General features: G+C 49.4%; 1 protein-coding gene across 19 annotated transcripts in view; it reads right to left on the reverse strand.

The window, feature by feature from the left end:
- LOC105463766 (PML nuclear body scaffold) overlaps positions 1-16934 on the reverse strand; it is a 56100-nt gene that overhangs the window by 11235 nt on the left and 27931 nt on the right. For 3 of the 19 annotated variants that reach the window (XM_011711036.2, XM_011711041.2, XM_011711042.2), the window contains exons 3-7: positions 14446-15026; positions 12941-13011; positions 4841-4984; positions 4142-4400; positions 3014-3066 (exon numbers count right to left, since the gene is read on the reverse strand). In XM_011711036.2, coding sequence (XP_011709338.2) covers positions 3014-3066; positions 4142-4400; positions 4841-4984; positions 12941-13011; positions 14446-15026 — 1108 coding nt within the window. Of the gene's footprint in view, positions 1-1176; positions 2394-3013; positions 3067-4133; positions 4401-4840; positions 4985-11300; positions 12450-12940; positions 13012-14445; positions 15027-16934 lie in introns of those variants that run through there. The other 16 variants (XM_011711045.2, XM_011711049.2, XM_011711038.2 and 13 more) reach the window with 15 other exon arrangements.

Genomic DNA, 16934 nt, shown 5'->3' on the forward strand with positions numbered 1-16934 from the left:
AGAGGAAGGGGAGCCGACAGTTGAAGAGGGAAGTGGATGGAGTTTTCTGAGATGAGAAAGAACTCATTCAGGGTGTTTCGTTCAGAAGGCAGTGGATGCATTAGAGATGCAAGACAGATGAGGAGGAGGAATGAGGCTTCCAGGGGGTCAAGGGCTGGGGCCAGGACACAGGGTGAGTCTTGGAGGCAGGCAGACATCCCTTCCACCCTAACGAGGACAGGGAAGGGATGTGATGGGGATCTGTAAATAGGGAGCAAGATGTTAACTGTCCCTATGCCATTGGAGAGCTCCTGTCTTCTCCCTGGAGCAGAAGGTGCTACCACCAGCTGAGGGTGAGGCTGGGACACGGGTCCAGTGAGGAAAGGCAGGCGGGGGCTATCCTGCAGAGCAAAAGGATATGCTGGGCAGAGAACTAAGGAGCCCTTAGTAGTTACAGACAACCACTCATAGTTTTCCCAGGCCTTTCTCCCGCAGATCTCGGCCTCCAGGTGGCAGCACAGAGGCGACAAGCACCTGAGTCCTTCCAGGATTTTCTGCTGGGCAGGCAGCTGTGATCCTGATGAAAGATGGGATGAAATGGCGAGTGTGCGGGGCTGGAGGGAGGCAAAGGTAGGACCTAGAGCTCAAGGAACAGGAGGCTGCGGTCAGAGTCCGAGGGGGCCAGCTGAGGGACTGACAGTGCTCAGTGATGGCGAGGTGCAGGGCGCAGCCATGGGGCAGGCAGTTGTTGGGGGGAATGGGGTGATGACCCCTGAGAGGTCAAGGAGTGGCTTGGCGGGCAGGTCGGGGGATGTAGAATTCACTCAGGAGGAAGGCAGGAGCTGAGCAGGGAGAAGAAATCTGGGAGGCGAATGCTCGCGTCTGCCCTCAGTGAGGGTAGGCAGGTGAGTGTCTGAGATGAGCTGGGGAGCATAGGGCCCACCCTGAGAGGGACAGAGGATCCTCAGAGGCACAGAGGATCTTACCAGACGGCCAGGAGGGGGATGCAACAGTCCAGGAAGCACGGGGCCTTGACCCTACCTCCCACCTCTGATGCCCATAAGTGTGGGCAGAAGAGGGGGCATGGTATCCCCACAGGAGAACCAACTTCCACCGTAGGGAAGAGAGAACCAGCCTGCAGCGAGGAGCTGGATCCATCAGAGAACATGATGGTCATGGAATAAGGGTTCGCAAGGGTGATGGTTCAACAAGTGTTTATTGAGCAGCCACGTCTGCCAGGTCTTGGGATAGCCAGTCCCTGTGCTCGTGGGCTTAGATCCTGGCAGAGGCCCCGTGGAAAAGCTTGGGGTGGGGATCAGGGCATGGAAGGCTGTGCTATTTGCCAGGGACTCAGAACACAGGAGGGTGCAGGGGTGACAAAAGTTTCTTTCTTGGGCAGAGTCCTGGAATGGTGGCTTGAGTCTCAGCCATGCCTTAGCCTTCCCCTCTCAGCCAGAGAAGACCCATGTCTCCCTGCCCAGAGGTCCATGCGTAGCCATTCATTCACTGAGTCATTCCTTTACCAAGAATTAACGAACGCGTACTCTGTGCAGGGCCTGAAAGAGCATGGGCTAGAGGAGGCAGCTCAGGGGCCGGGCAGGGGTGTTGGCTGCAAGGTTGTAAGAGAAGGGTAGCACTCTCAGAGGCCTGCTTGACGGGCGCCTGGGACTGGGCTGATGGGGGGCCTTTCTGGGGGACAGGGTGGTGGGAATGTAACTGGAGAGGCTTCCAGAGGCACTTGGACTTGAGAAGCCTCCATGGCGCCTCTGACAGAATCCCCAGGGGAAACACCCGTTCCAAGAGTCTGGGCTCTGCCTCCCCCTGCCCCCCCCATGGAAGAGTTATCAAGCTGGGAATTCACGGAGGAGAGGGGAAGGGAAAAAAAGTGGTTGAGCCACTGGGATAAATAGGAGGAGCCCCGGAGGGAGCGGCTGCGGGATCGCACAGTCCCTCGTATCCGGCAGGGTGGGCAGATGCCCCTTTGCAGCTGGGCAGGATGTTCCTGGGCATTGGCAAGATGGTTGAGGCGCCCTGTGGTGGCAGGAGTGCTGGCTTGGACCACATGGGGAGACCAAGCCCGAGTAGGGACCCGATGCAATCGAGGTTGCAAGCGGAGGGCGTGGCGAAGGCGGATGGCTCTCTGTGCTCTGTACAACAGGTAGCGGATCCCACGGTGGACGGCAGGGTGCTCCTGGTGATCAGGAGGCTGGCTGTGAGGCTCAGCATCGGGGACGGCAGCCTGCTCAGTGGGCTGGTGGGGAGGCCAAGCTGGGGGGTGGTGTGTGCCACGGAGCAGGCTGGAGGCTCCTTGTGCTCTCAGCAGAGACTGGGCTGGCGAGGACTGTGGCTCGGCGGTCTCCATGGGCTCTGTGCACTTTCCAATACAGAACCTCAGACTGAGGGCTGGAAGAGACCTCAGGGGCCACCCAGTCCAACCTTTCACTCTATTCAGATCCCATTTTCCCCTGGACAGGTGATGGCCCAGCCTCTAGTAATAAACCTCTAGGGACAGAAGGGTCGCTACCCATGAGGCCACCTGTTTCATTGTGGAATGGATTTACAGTTCTTTCTTACATGGATAGAGTCAAACCTCACTTGTTTGGCCCCTGAACAGCTGCCCTGTGGCCTCACACCCCTTCACTGGCCCCCACTGGCTGCAATAAACCAAGGAATGGATTCTTGTCCAGCCCTCCTCACTGAGGACTTAGAGGACAGTAAATGCATAAGGAAGTTCCAGACAAAGGCCTTGGACATTCCAGAAAAGAGACAGGGCTCTGGACACATGCTATCAGCATTTCAGAAGAGTACATATGGCTACTGAAGGCTCCTGCCCTGGTGTAGTGGGAGGGCTGGGGTGGTCCAGGCATGCAGCTAGCATTTGGAGACTGTCCTCAGCACAGCTTGGGACTCAAGGCCTCACTGGAAAATTCCCCAGGTGCAAGGCAAGTCTGAGAGTTACCTGCTGTGGCTGTGTCCCCTGGGACCTGAAATGGGGGGAGGCAAGAGTCCTGGGCTGAACTTCTGGGCTACTCACCGAGTTTTCGGCATCTGAGTCTTCCGAGCTGCTGATCACCACAATGCGCTCCTCTGAAACGGGCAAGCAGAGATGCATTATTAACTGTCCAGGACACACGCTGGGAGGGTGTGGGTGTGCACCTACTGGAATCATTGCAGGCCAGTGGACTGGGGGCAACGGATGCCCTGCAGGGGGATGGGAATAGCCACTGTGTGTGCCAATGTGACTGCTTTACACTTGGATTTGTGTAATTCACAAATGGGTTTCCATAATTTCTTGCTGTGCCTTATCTATGAATATTCAATTAAGTTATTTGCCCAGAATTCAGAATTTGCCCCCTGTACAGCAAGCCTGACAACTACTACCTGGTCTGGAACCTTCTGCAATCCTAAAGAAGCACACTGTTTGTCCCCATTCGCAGCTCCATGAGCTGGGGTGTCTAGAGTTAAAATATGCTTCATTTAGTTAATCAAAACCCATCGATTACCAATGGCATTTGTGGGTAAGGAATATCAGTCAGTGCTCAGTGTGTGACCAGGGCTGGGGCTTGGTCAGAATGAAGAACAAAGCTGTACTCTGGGTTAAGCAGATCCAAGAAGAACTCTCTTGTTCCAGATTTCTCTGGGTTGACCTCAACTCCTGCCCAACTGACTACCTGCCTGGCAGTGTTCGTAGAAGATAACTCTGACAAATGAGATACCTAGGTAGGTGGCCTTTGTAGAAACACTTGGGGAAATGATGGGTGTAGACTGAGAGAGCAGAGTTAAGGTCACGGGGAGTCCAGTTTCCTGTAAGGGTATGCCCAAGTCCTCTCTGGGAGTATGCTAGGCATCAGCCAAAACTTCTTGTGGAGACCTGCCCTGTGCAAAGGCACAGTACTGGGCACTGTAAGATTAATGTTTGGGAGAAAGGACTCATAGAACTGTGCATTTTAGCCTGTCAGGCTCCCCACACCTTAATCATGGCAAAACACATGGTAAACCGTATCCACTCTCACCCCCAGGCACACTGTGAACTTTCCCTATCTTATTCAGTGGGAATAAGGGACTCCTGTTGGCTTTGTGCTTTGTGGATAGGGCCAAAAATACAGAAGAGGGGCCCCACCCAGACCCTGGCAGGCAGCAACTGCCCTACCCACCTCCCTACCTGCCTCCCCGGTGCCACTGGCCACGTGGTTGCTGTTGGGCGGGAAGACCTCACTTCCTATGACGGGGCTCCTGGGGTTAGGCGGCCCATCCAGGTGGGGTGGTGAGACTGCCTTGGAGGTGCTGGGCCTGGGCTGCTCCGGGGAGCTCCGAGCCAACCTTGCCTCCTTCCCCTCCTCAGACTCCATCTTGATGACCTTTCTGGGGCACTGGGTCTGGCTGTTCTTCCTCTTCTGGGCTGTGGTTGTATTGGAGACATCCTGCACAGAGGAAGTCACAGAGCCAGGTCAGATGCCTCCAGGGGTGGGTGGGCAGAGCCTGCCCTGAGTGCCAGGGGCTTGTGACCACCCTTTTGCTCCTACTGTCCCCTCTCCTCTGCTCTCAACCATGCAGATCACGTCTCTCTTCAGACAGGAAGTCTTCCCAAACTGGTACTGTCTGCTGTCCACCAGTCTCTGCTGGCCTCTGACAGCCCTGGGTGTCTCAGCACCCCTGCTGGGCTGGGAGTGGGCCATGCTTTTGGGGAGCTCCCTGACCATGCAGCCAAGAACAGGGGAGAGCACAGAGAAGGCGCTGAGCAAAATCTTTCCCACGAAGAGCTGATCTGATAAAGGCCTGGATTCCCACCCCAGTGCCAGCTCACTTTCCTGGTGGAATCGAGGCCTTCAGAAGGGGAGGCCGGGGCTGGGGAGAACCTTACCTCTCCGCAGGAGGGGCCTTTGATGGAGAAGGCGTACACTGGCACAGGGTGTGCCCCGGGCACTGACTGTACCACAGCCATAGGCTGGGCTTCAGCCAGCCCCAAGGCCTGAGCCTGGGACTTCACTCTCTCTGCCTCCTCGGGCTGCAAAGTTGGGAAAATCAAGTCAGAAATGACTAGGCAGTACCCCAGACCTGTGGTTGGCCCAATCCCTGGGGCCTCACCAAGTCACAGGTCCAGGTTCCCTGACTCACAGCTCCGAGCTCACTGGGGACAAGAAGTCCTCCAAACTCTCACATCACTTCCTTTTTAAAAAAATTTTTTTTTGTAGAGACAAGCTCTCACTATGTTGCCCAGGCTGGTCTTGAACTCCTGGGCTTGAGCAATTCTCCTGTTTCGGCCTCCCAGAGTGCTGGGATTACAGGCATGAGCCACCGCGCCTGTCATCACCTCCTTCTGACTCTGAGTTACTGGTGCCTAGGGACCACTTTGGTTCTTGTGTGTCCTAAGAGGGCTGGAAGATACCCCAGGAATCACAGTGCCCAACGCAGGACATGCTCAATAATTAGCCCAACTTATACACACACCTCCAGGGACAAAGTGCTCACTACTGGCGAAAGCAGCTCCTGTAACAATGAGAAAATCTTCCCATTGAGCTGAAACTGGCCTCCCTGGGACCTTGCCTCTGCCCTCTCAGCCTTAACTCTACCTGAGTCAGCTACTACACTAGTTGGGTGAATTGCTTAAAACTCCTCAGGCCTCAGTCCCCCTCTATAAAATGGGAGTAACAACATCTACCTTATATGGTAATGTGGATGAAATGTGTTAATACAAGTAAAATATAAAATACCTGGCACTTAGAAAATGTCATTGATGATAAATATTGTTCTTATTACTACTCTGTGCCAGGCACAGTGCTAAGTACTTCATGTATCTATCTCAAAATTAAATAGAGGCAGTTTCTTAAAAGACTAAATGTAGAATTACCATAGGACCTAGCAATTCTACTCCAGGTGTGCACCCAAAAGAAGGGAAAACAGATGGTTAAACAAAAGTTTGCACGTGAATGTTCAGAGCAGCACTATTCACAATAGCCAAAAGGTAAAACAAACTAAATGTGCATCAACTGATGAGTGAATAAACAAAACTGTGGTACAGCCACATGATGGAATATTATTAAGTCATAAAAAGGAATGGAGGACTGAGATGTACAACATGGATGAGCCCTGAACGTATTACATTAAATGAAAGAAGCCAGCTGGACGTGGTGGTGCGCATCTGTAGTCCCAGCTACTTGGGAGGCTGAGGCACAAGAATCGCTTGACACCAGAGGCAGACATTGCAGTGAGCCAAGATTGTGTCACTGCACTCCAGCCTGGGGCACAGAGTGAGACTCCGTCTCAAACAATAATAATAATAATAATAATTAATTAATTAAAAAAAAAAGAAGCCAGACACAAAACACACATTGTATAATCCTATTTACATGCAATGCTCAGAATGGTTAAATCCATAGACACGGAAAGCAGATTGGTGGTTGCCAGGAAATGGGGGAGGGGGAAATGGGACTGCTTCATGGGTAAGGGATTTCCTTTTGGGGGGATAAAAATATTCTGGGGCTAGATAGGTGGCAATGGCTGTGCAAGACTATGAAAGTACAGCAGGCTGAGGTGTGACAATCGCCTCAGCCTCCCACCTAGGCAACATAGCGAGACCTCATCTCTGAAAATTAAAAAGAAAAAAATTTAACCATTTGAGCTGGAGCTGCAAAGAAAAAAAAAATTTTTTAAATATTATGAATGTTAATAAATACCACTAAATTGCACACTTCAAGAGTTAAAATGGTGAATTTTATATGAATTTTATCACCATAAAGATTATAGTTTAAAAAAAAGTAGGTGCCATACTATGATTATTGCCAATCTTCAGAGAAGGAAACGGAGGCAGAGAGAGGTGAAGTGATTTCCAAAGGTCACATACCTCGGGACCTCTGGCCTGGCTTGAATCCAGTGTTTTTTGTTTGTTTGTTTTGAGACAGTCTTGCTCTGTTCCCAGGATGGAGTGCAGTGGCGCGATCTTGGCTCACTGCAATCTCCGCTTTCTGGGTTCAAACAATTCTCCTGCCTCAGCCTCCCAAGTAGCTAGGATTACAGGCACACACCCCCACACCCAGCTAATTTTTGTATTTTTAGTAGAGACAGGATTTCACCATGTTGGCCAGGCTGGTCTCAAACTCCTGACCTCAGGTGATCCGCCCACCTCAGCCTCCCAAAGTGCTGGGATTACAGGCATGAGCTACCACACCTGGCCAAATCCAGTGTCTTGAAATGGAGGCCTCTTCCTGCCCCAGCGTGCTCTTCATTTTCTTTACTTGCTGAGTCTTTTACATCCTTCCCCACCATCTTTCTCTCTTATGTGAACTTTAAACGTCCACTGGACCAATTGTTGAAAATGAGTGAGTGGCAGGGATATGCCTTCCTCATGGGGACAAGCTCTGTCCCTCCCATGTGGGCCTTCTGAGAACCACCCAGGCAAGCTGGGGCTGGGCGAAGAGGCTCCCCACAGAGGCTGCTGGGTGTGTGAGTTAAGGCAGGGATGGCCCCAGCACAGTGCTGGCTCCTGGGTGTGCCAGGTACCAGAACCCCACCGTGGGTCCTTCTCTTGGGCTCCACACCATTGGCCATGATAGATTGACCTCCTTCCCTCCTCCCTTCCTTCCTTCCTTTTTCTCCACATCTTTAAAAAGGAGGAGGATGATCTCTGCAGATTAGAGAGTGTGAGTCTGTCTGGGGAAGGAGAGAGAACAGATGATCTCCCAGGATCTGTCTCTGCCAGGCCTCTAGGAGAGTCTAGTCACTCTTAAGGCCAGTGGTTTTCAAACTGCAGCTTGTGACCCATTAGTGGATCCAACCATGAAAGCAATTTAGTGGGTCATGACCAACATTATTATATCAAAAATAATAGTATAGAATAGAAATATTATCAGAGTATATCCCATGTAACAATCATAATTTATTTTGTAAAACTTTTTTTTTTTTTTTTTTTTTTTTTGAGGCAGAGTCTCGTTCTTGTTGCCCAGGCTGGAGTGTAGTGGCGTAATCTTGGCTCACTGCAACCTCCACCTCCCAGGTTCAAATGATTCTCCTGCCTCAGCCTCCTGAGTAGCTGGGATTACAGGTGCCCACCACCAAGCCCGGTTAAGGTTTATATTTTTAGAAGAGACTAGGTTTCATCATGTTGGCCAGGCTGGTCTTGAACTCCTGACCTCAGGTGATCCACTTGCCTCTGCCTCCCAAAGTGCTGGGATTACAGGCGTGAGCCACTGCACCCAGCCTATTTTATAAAACTTCTCCTTTAGCTACAGTATGTGTGTGCATATGTATACACTATAAGTTAAGATGTAAAATATATACATTTTTAATAGAGGATAGTGGTCAAAAAAGAGTTTAACCCACCTCATACACATTAGAATGACTATTATTTAAGAAAAAAAGAGAGAGAGACAATATAACAAATGTTGGTGAAGCTGTATTCTCTCCAGTCAAAACTTTTATACAGTGCTGGTGGAAATGTCAAATTGTGCAATAAAAAATGGAAAACAGCATGGTGATTCCTCAAAAAAAATTAAAAATAGAATTACCATATAATCCAGTGATTCCACTTCTCAGTAAACATGCAAAATAATTGAAAGCAAGGTCTCAAGGATATATTTGTACACCATGTTCACAGTAGCATATTCACAATAGCCAAAAAATGGAAAAAGCCAAGTGTCCATCAACGGACGAATGGATCAACAAAATGTGGCATATACACATTATGGGATATTATTATTCAGCTTTAACAAGAAAGGAAATTCTGACACATGCTACATGGATGAACCTTGAGAACATTGTGCTAAGTGAAATTGGCCAGTCACAAAAGGACAAATACTGTGTGATTCCACTTATAGGAGGTACCTAGAGTAGTGAAAATCACAGAGACAGAAAGTAGACAAGGGTCACCAGGGCTGAGGGGAGGCAGCTTGGGGAGCGACTGTTTTATGGGGACAGAGTTCCAGCTTGGGAAGATGAAAATCGTTCTGGAACGGGTGGTGGCGATGGCTGCACAGCAGTGTGAATGTACTCAATGCTACAGAACTGTACACTCAGTATACACTGAACTGAACATTTTGAAATGGTTAAGATGAAATATTTTATGTTATGTGTATTTTACCAAAATTAAACTTTTTTTTTTTTTTCTTCAAAAAGGAGTTTAAAAGGTCCTGCTCTATCATTCTGTGTCTGGCTCTGCAAACTGCTGGTATGTAAAAGACCCTCTTTCCAGACAGGTCACGAACTCCCCAAAGGCCGGGCTGGCCTCCTCTCTGCCTCTGTCCCAACCTCCCTGACACACCCTCCATCCACGTTAATAAAACAGGGAACACACCAGAGGGCTTAGTAGAGAAAAACACATCATAATGACGGATTTATAATTTTTATAGCTTTAAATAATAAATTTATTTTTTTCCATTAAAGTATTATAACATGATTACAAAAAGCCTATGAGAAACAGAGGAGGGAAAATATCCGAGCTGCTGCCGCCCCACCCAAACAATCCTAGTGAAGCCTGTTGAGTTTTCTCTTCATCTCTTCCAGGCATATAGTTGCAATGAAAGTAAACAAACCAGCAGTTTCAAGAGGGAGGAGCGCTGGAGCTAGATGCCCAACTCCCGCCTTCTAAGGCAGAAACATGGACCCAAGAGCTGCTTCTCTCCTGGCACAGCTGATGGAGCACTTTCCCTTAGGACAGCCGTCTGTGCCTGCCTCACCTGTCCTTGCACTCACACTGTGTTCCCCACTTTCTTCCCTCAGCTCCACTGCCATCCCCAGGCAAGGACTGAAGCCAGAGGCTCCGCAAAAAGAGCAACCCTCTAATAGTCCAAGTTCAAACTGCTTCCTAGCTGATAGTGACAGGCCACGTCTATTCTGATTTTATCAAGACAAAGACCCAAAATACCTAGACCTTCACACAAGACAGTGCAGGCTCTCTTACTGTTCATTCACCAATGACTAGCACCTGGAAGACAGCTGAGTCTGTGGACCAAGTGCACTTCCCCATTATTATTTTGATTTTATTTGTTTGTTTGTTTTTTGAGACAGGGTCTCACTCTGTCACTCAGGCTACAATGCAGTGGTGTGATCACAGCTCACTGCAACCTCAAACTCCCTGGGCTCAGGTGATCCTCTCACCTCAGTCTCCTGAGTACCTGGGATTATAGGCACATGCCACCACAACTGGCTGATTTTTTTTTTTTTTTTTTTTTTGAGACGGAGTCTCGCTCTGTCGCCCAGGCTGGAGTGCAGTGGCCGGATCTCGGCTCACAGCAAGCTCCGCCTCGCGGGTTCACGCCATTCTCCCGCCTCAGCCTCCCGAGTAACTGAGACTACAGGCGCCCGCCACCTCGCCCAGCTAGTTTTTTGTATTTTTTAGTAGAGACGGGGTTTCACCATGTTAGCCAGGATGGTCTCGATCTCCTGACTTCGTGATCCACCCTTCTCGGCCTCCCAGAGTGCTGGGATTAACTGGCTGATTTTTACACTTTTTGTAGAAACAGGATCTCACCACGTTGCCGAGGCTGGTCTCAAATTCCTGGGCTCAAGCAATCTGCCCGCCTTAGTGTCCCAAGGTTCTGGGTTTACAGGTGTGAGCCACCATACCCAGCCTTATTATTTTATATTATTTATTTGCGAACATCATCCATTGTAGCATTGTTTGTAATAGCAAAACAACCTAAATATGCAGCAACAAGGAGCTGGCTAAATAAAGCCTGCCATATCCATTTAATGGTCCATTATGCAGGTATCAGGAAGCTCTCCACCTATTGATAGGATAAGAATTCTGGTATGATGCCGTGTGTATATGGTATTATGCTACCTTTGTGAAGCACAGAATGCAAAAGGCAAATATCTGTAATAATATTTGCTTGTAATTACATAAATAAATTGTGGAAGGATATATAAGAAATTTAAAAAGAGGCGGGGTACGGTGGCTCATGCCTGTAATTCCAGCACTTTTGGGAGGCTGAGGTGGGTGGATCACTTGAGGCCAGAAATTTGAGACTATCCTGGCTAACATAGCAAAACTCTATCTCTCCTAAAAATGCAAAAAATTAGCTGGGTGTAGTAGCGCACACCTATAATCCCAGCTACTCAGGAAGCTGAGGCATGAGAATGGTTTGTACCCAGGAGGCAGAGGTTGCAGTGAGCCGAGATTGTGTCACTGCACTCCAGCCTGGGTGACAGAGCAAGACTGTCTCAAAATAAATTTTTAAAAGATAGTTATATGGGCATAAGAACTGGGGGCTGAAGTGGGAGTAAGACACTATTAATCACTTTCTATGTTTTTATTTCTGACTATGTGATTGTATTATGTGTGTGTGTGTGTATGTGTATATATATATATATATATATATATATATATATATATTTTTTTTTTTTTTTTTTTAAGTCCTCTTTTTACTTTGAGGTTGTGTATATAGGAATGCAGTACCCAAGGCAGTTAAGAGTCAGCTTTTAGGCTGGGCGCGGTGGCTCACGCCTGTTATCCCAGCACTTTGGGAGACCGAGGCAGGCAGATCATGAGGTCAGGAGTTCAAGACCAGCCTGGCCAATATGATGAAATTCCATCTCTACTAAAAAATACAAAAATTAGCCAGGCATAGTGGTGCGTGCCTGTAGTCCCAGCTACTAGGGAGGCTGAGGCAGGAGAATGGCTTGAACCCTGGAAGCAGAGGTTGTAGTGAGCTGAGATTGTGCCACTACACACCAGCCTGAACAACAGAGCGAGACTTCATCTAAAAAACAATCAATCAAACAAACAAAAACAGAGTCAGCTTTTAATCTTGCCCCTAACTTGCTGTGTGTAGCCTTAGGTAAGTCACATCCTCTTTCTGGGCCTTAGCTTCGTCCTCTGTTTAAAAAAAAAGGGGGTTAGACTCCATGCTCTTGCCTGGCTCTAAAACTCTGAGACTCTTAAGTCCTGTCTCTTCCAGGAAGCCTCTCCTGATTGCCTCAACCTACAGCACTCTCTCTCTCCTATGGGTCATGCCATGGCAAAAGCTAGGCCCCTACCCACCACCAGAAGACCTGCTGTCCATGAAGGACTGGCCAGTCCTGGGGCCAGACCCTTGATAGGCTAGGTGCACACAAATCTGAGTGACCAGGCTGGGGAAGAGACCAGACGCCAGGTCCAGGAAGAAACCGAGGATGCTTATTCTGGTGGAGAGGAGCCATACTTGTGAGTGCCAAAGGGGGCAAGTCAAAGGGACACCACTGCATTTCCACCCAGAGAAGCACTTTCTAAGTCAGAGCAGTCCAGAGTTGGGAGCAGCTGCCTCTAGAATGAGTAAGCTTCCTGTCCCTGGAGATGTGTACATGAAAGCTGGACAGCCACGGCTCAGGGATGCTGCAGAGGGAACGCCAGCATTAGATGGGACATGGATACCTTCCAACCCTGAGACACTCTGGTTTCTTACATGTATGGTGGCCCTGGAATCACACCAGCAGAACCTGGGCAACTGGGATCGAGATCTGACTCCTGGCTTCATTTCCCATTCCTTTCCAAGAACCACCTGTGGGGAACAGCGGGGGAAGGCCCACCTATGCTGACTCCAAGAGAAGGCTCACACACTGAGGACAGGGTGCAGGAGGGGAGAGGACATCTGCCACATCCCTTAGGGCTGCTGACCCTATATCTAACCATACATCTGACAACCATAGTTTCTCATGGCTGGAAGGCACCCATATGCCATCTAATGCTGGAATTCCCTCTGCAGCAGCCCTGATCTGTAGCCGTCCGTCTACCCCACATCTAACCCCCACTGAACCTGACTCACGGGCCATCAAGAGCAACTTCGGCATTTAGGAGCCTAGAGTCAGCCAGGTAGCCAGCCAACCCTTCCTTACTGTCTCCCTTTACTTCCTCTCACTGAAATTTCCAATCCAGCCACTTGCTGTCCCTCACTCAGACACTCTCCCTGCACACACAGGGATAGCAGGACTCACAACCTGCCTGACCTGCTGGGCCCCACCGCCTCCCCTTCAGACCTCAAACCCATCTCACCAAGTCAACGTCAGTGGGATCCCTGGGAGTGCTGGCAGCCTCTGGGCTGGCTTTCTTGGCTACAGCTGCATCTGTAGAACACAGAGAAGGTCACAGGCAGGTCAAGGAAATGCTGGTAAGGGACATCCTGACCTGGGACAGTGACAGACAGGAGGTCCCTGTTGCTTTTCCTGGTTACCCATTTTCTAGGGCATCCCACAGCACTGGACAACTCCCTGGAGGGGCAGCTGGAAGGAGAGCTCTCTCGAATTCAGTGGGCAGGAACCCAGCCAGAAGGGAAAGAGAGGTGGCATTACAGTGCTTGCTTTTGGCTCCAAACTCCAAGTGCACCTCTCTGCATCTCTGAGCCACCAGCAAGGCTAAGTGTGAGCAATCATAAAGCCATCATTCCCAGCTCACTGACTCTCTGCATATAGTGAGAGCTCCATGATCTTCCTTATCTGCAGGCTGGTTTTTATTAAATCTAAATCTCTTATGCTTCAGAATAAAATAATCCTTCTCTCTGCCACTGCCCAGTTATAACACCTAAGACAAGCTGTGTAAACTCTGTGGCGTCACTTCCTTAATATGGGTAACACTCACTGCCTAGGTAGAGAAGGCACAGGTCCAGGCCCTCTAAGATTATCCTTTATGATCCATGTCCAGCTCCAGGAGAAGTAAGTAAGCTCTCTGTCACTGGCACATACCCAGGTGCCTTCAGATTCCGTAGCCTCCCTCCCCTTTCCCAGTAAGGGCGTCCTATACCAGCTGCTCAGAGCTCACATTCCAGCTTGGAGATTTAGTCAAAGAGTCCTGGAGACCCTCCTGTGCACTCCCCTCACCCCTTACTTTGAAAGTCCCCTTATTCCAGCTAATACACAGCTGCCACATCTCCCGGATTTGGATTGCAGAGCTGAGCACTGTCTCATTCTCCAGCTATGTGATGTGGCTCTGGCTCCTTGAGATCAGAAACTGGTCTGTGTCTCCTTACCTCTCAAGTGCCCAACACTAGGCAGGGCGTGCAAAGGTTGTCAGACAGCAGGTCATCCTAGAGACAAGAGGTCTCCTCCACTGAGCCACTGTACGGTTTTGGGTAAGCATCCAATCATCTCCCGGAGGTTTTCTTAGCTCCCTTCTACCCTAACCCCAGGTCCCAATTGACTTCTCTGTTCCGAGACACTGGTGGCTTAAGAGAACCTCCTGAAGTGGTTGGTCCCTCTGGCGCCAAAATGATACTGGGTCTGATTCTCAGCTTTGCAGTTTTTCGTTCCCCATGAGTCATCGCTAGGTCAATCCAGAGTCTTGTAAATTAGTAAAACGTGTCCCCTCTGGGTGGCTGCAGCCCTTTGTCAGGGCCTTATCTCCCCCTTATCCTGTGTCCTGGAACCTAAGACCTTACCAAATCCCAAAGACTGAATAAAAACCCAGTTTCCTTTTCTGTCAAATGGAGACGATCTCTTCTGACTCGCCTTCCCTAGGGTGCAGCAGAGGCACAGGGCGCCCAGGATGGTGGCTTGCGTACTTACCTGTCCCCTGGGTGATGCAAGAGCTGAGGTCCTGCAGGCGCACCTTGAACTCGTCAAAACCGTCCGTGCGCACAGCGGCTTGCAGGCTCTGGGGTTCCTCCTGGCGCAAGCGGCAGAGCGCCTGGCGCAGGAAACTGTGCATGTCCAGCACCTCCTGGTCCGATGCGTAGCACTTCATCCTCTGCACCAGCGCGCTGCCCGTGCGGATGCGCTGCAGCACAGCGTCCAGGCGGCCCAGCCGACTGGCCATCTCCTTGTAGTCGCGCTGGTACCGTGCGTCCACTGCCTCCAGCAGCTCGCGCTCCTGCGCCTGCAAGTGAGCTACCACCTCGCGCACGCGCGCGCGGATCAGCTCCTCGGTCTCGGCGCGCGCGCGGCCCAGCTGGCCGACAGCCGCGTGCATCTGCGCGTGCACCGCGCCAAAGGCACTATCCTGCTCCTGCAGCGCCTGCGTCATGGCATCCAGCTCCTCCTGTCGCTGCTGGATCTCTGCGCTGATGTCGCACTTGAGCTCACTGTGGCCGCTGTCAAGGAGAGCGCACGAGCAGCACAGCGGCTTGGAACAGCCTCTGCAGTAGATGCTGTGGACACACAAGGTTGGCCTGGGTTAGGACTCTCCTGACTTTTTCCTCTTAAAACGTTCGTTATAAAATTCCTTTTCCAAAATTACCAGACTTTGAATCATGGCGTGTTTCTAGGTTTCTGCTTTTCCCAATTCATTGTTTGTGGTTATGGTGATAGTATCCAAACTACCAATAACACGAGTATAAAAAGTTACTACAGTAACAATTTCAACATCCGGGAAACAATACAAAGATATACGAAACGACAATCATCTCTTTCCACCACTTCTGAATTTCCCTTCCTCACTGAGGAAGCACCAGGTGAGCATTGTGGGGTGCACCCTTCCACACCTCTCTCCAGTGAAACCGCTTTACACAAATGCCAGACTGGCAGCTGCTTGCAGGATGGTACAGACTTGACACATGTCAGCCATGCCACTTAACCTTTGCGAGAGCCCCTTGGATGAGAATTATTGTTATGCATATTTCCCAGAGGAAGAAACAGAACATGTTAAATGATTGACCTGGATATCTACAATTTTGGGGATTGACGTTTGTCAAAAAAAAAAAAGAAAAAGAAAGAAAAGAAAGAAATCGGCCGGGCGCGGTGGCTCACGCCTGTAATCCCAGCACTTTGGGAGGCCGAGGCGGGCGGATCACCTGAGGTTGGGAGTTCGAGACCAGCCTGACCAACATAGAGAAACCCCGTCTCTATTAAAAATACAAAATTAGGCGGGTGTGGTGCCGCATGCCTGTAATCCCAGCTACTTGGGAGGCTGAGGCAGGAGAATTGCTTGAACCTGGGAGACGGAGGTTGCAGTGAGCTGAGATGGTGCCATTGCACTCCAGCCTGGGCAACAAGAGCGAAACTCCGCCTCAAAAAAAAAAAACAAGAAAAAGAAAAAAGAAAGAAATCAACTCATATAATTACTTTGTAACTTCCTCCTCTTAACAAACTTTCACTCAGAGCATTCCTCTAGGTGCATAGGCACAGATCAGATGTATTCTCTTTAATAGCTCTGGTATATCCCAGATGGGCTACAATTGATTCAATCACTCGTTTTGCTGGCATTCAGGTAATTTCCTGTTTGTGCATTTTCTTTCTTTCTTTTCCTTTCCTTTTTTTCTTTTGGTGCCAATATGGACAACACTTTAGTAATATCCAAGTTATATAGCCTAAACATGGATGCTTTTGTTCCTATGAAATAGATTATAAATATAGGCTTGCTAGATCAAAGTGTTTGTATTTTAATATTTTTATTTGGTTAATTTTTTTTTTTTTTTTTTTTGAGACGGAGTTTCGCTCTTGTTGCCCAAGCTGGAGTGCAATGGCGCCATCTTGGCTCACCACAACCTCCGTCTCCCGGGTTCAAGCGATTCTCCTGCCTCAGCCTCCCGAGTAGCTGGGATTACAGGCATGCACCACCACCCCGGCTAATTTTGTATTTTTAGTAGAGACAAGGTTTCTCCATGTTGGTCAGGCTGGTCTCGAACTCCCGACCTCAGGTGATCCATCCGCCTCAGCCTCCCAAAGTGTTGGGATTACAGGCGTGAGCCACCACTCCTAGCCTGGTTAATATATTTTAGCTAGCAGATACTTCCATAGCATTTATTGTGTATCAGACACTATTATAAGTGTTGGCAAATATCAATTCATTCAATCCTCCTGACAATCCAATGGAATAGATAACATTATTATCCCCATTTTAAGGATGAGAAAACTGGTGCAAGAGGCGAAATAATTTGTTCAAGCTCACACGATTAGTAAGTGGTAGAGTCTAGATGCAAACTCTAGTAGGCAGAATAGTGGCCTCTAAAGATGTCCACGTGCAAATTCCTGAGACCTGTGAATATGTCACCTTACTATGGCAAAAGGGTCTTTGCAGGTGTTACTCAATTAAGGACCTCGAGATAAAGAGATCATTC

This window comes from Macaca nemestrina, chromosome 7 (genome assembly GCF_043159975.1).
Source record: "Macaca nemestrina isolate mMacNem1 chromosome 7, mMacNem.hap1, whole genome shotgun sequence".
Lineage (NCBI taxonomy): Eukaryota > Metazoa > Chordata > Mammalia > Primates > Cercopithecidae > Macaca > Macaca nemestrina.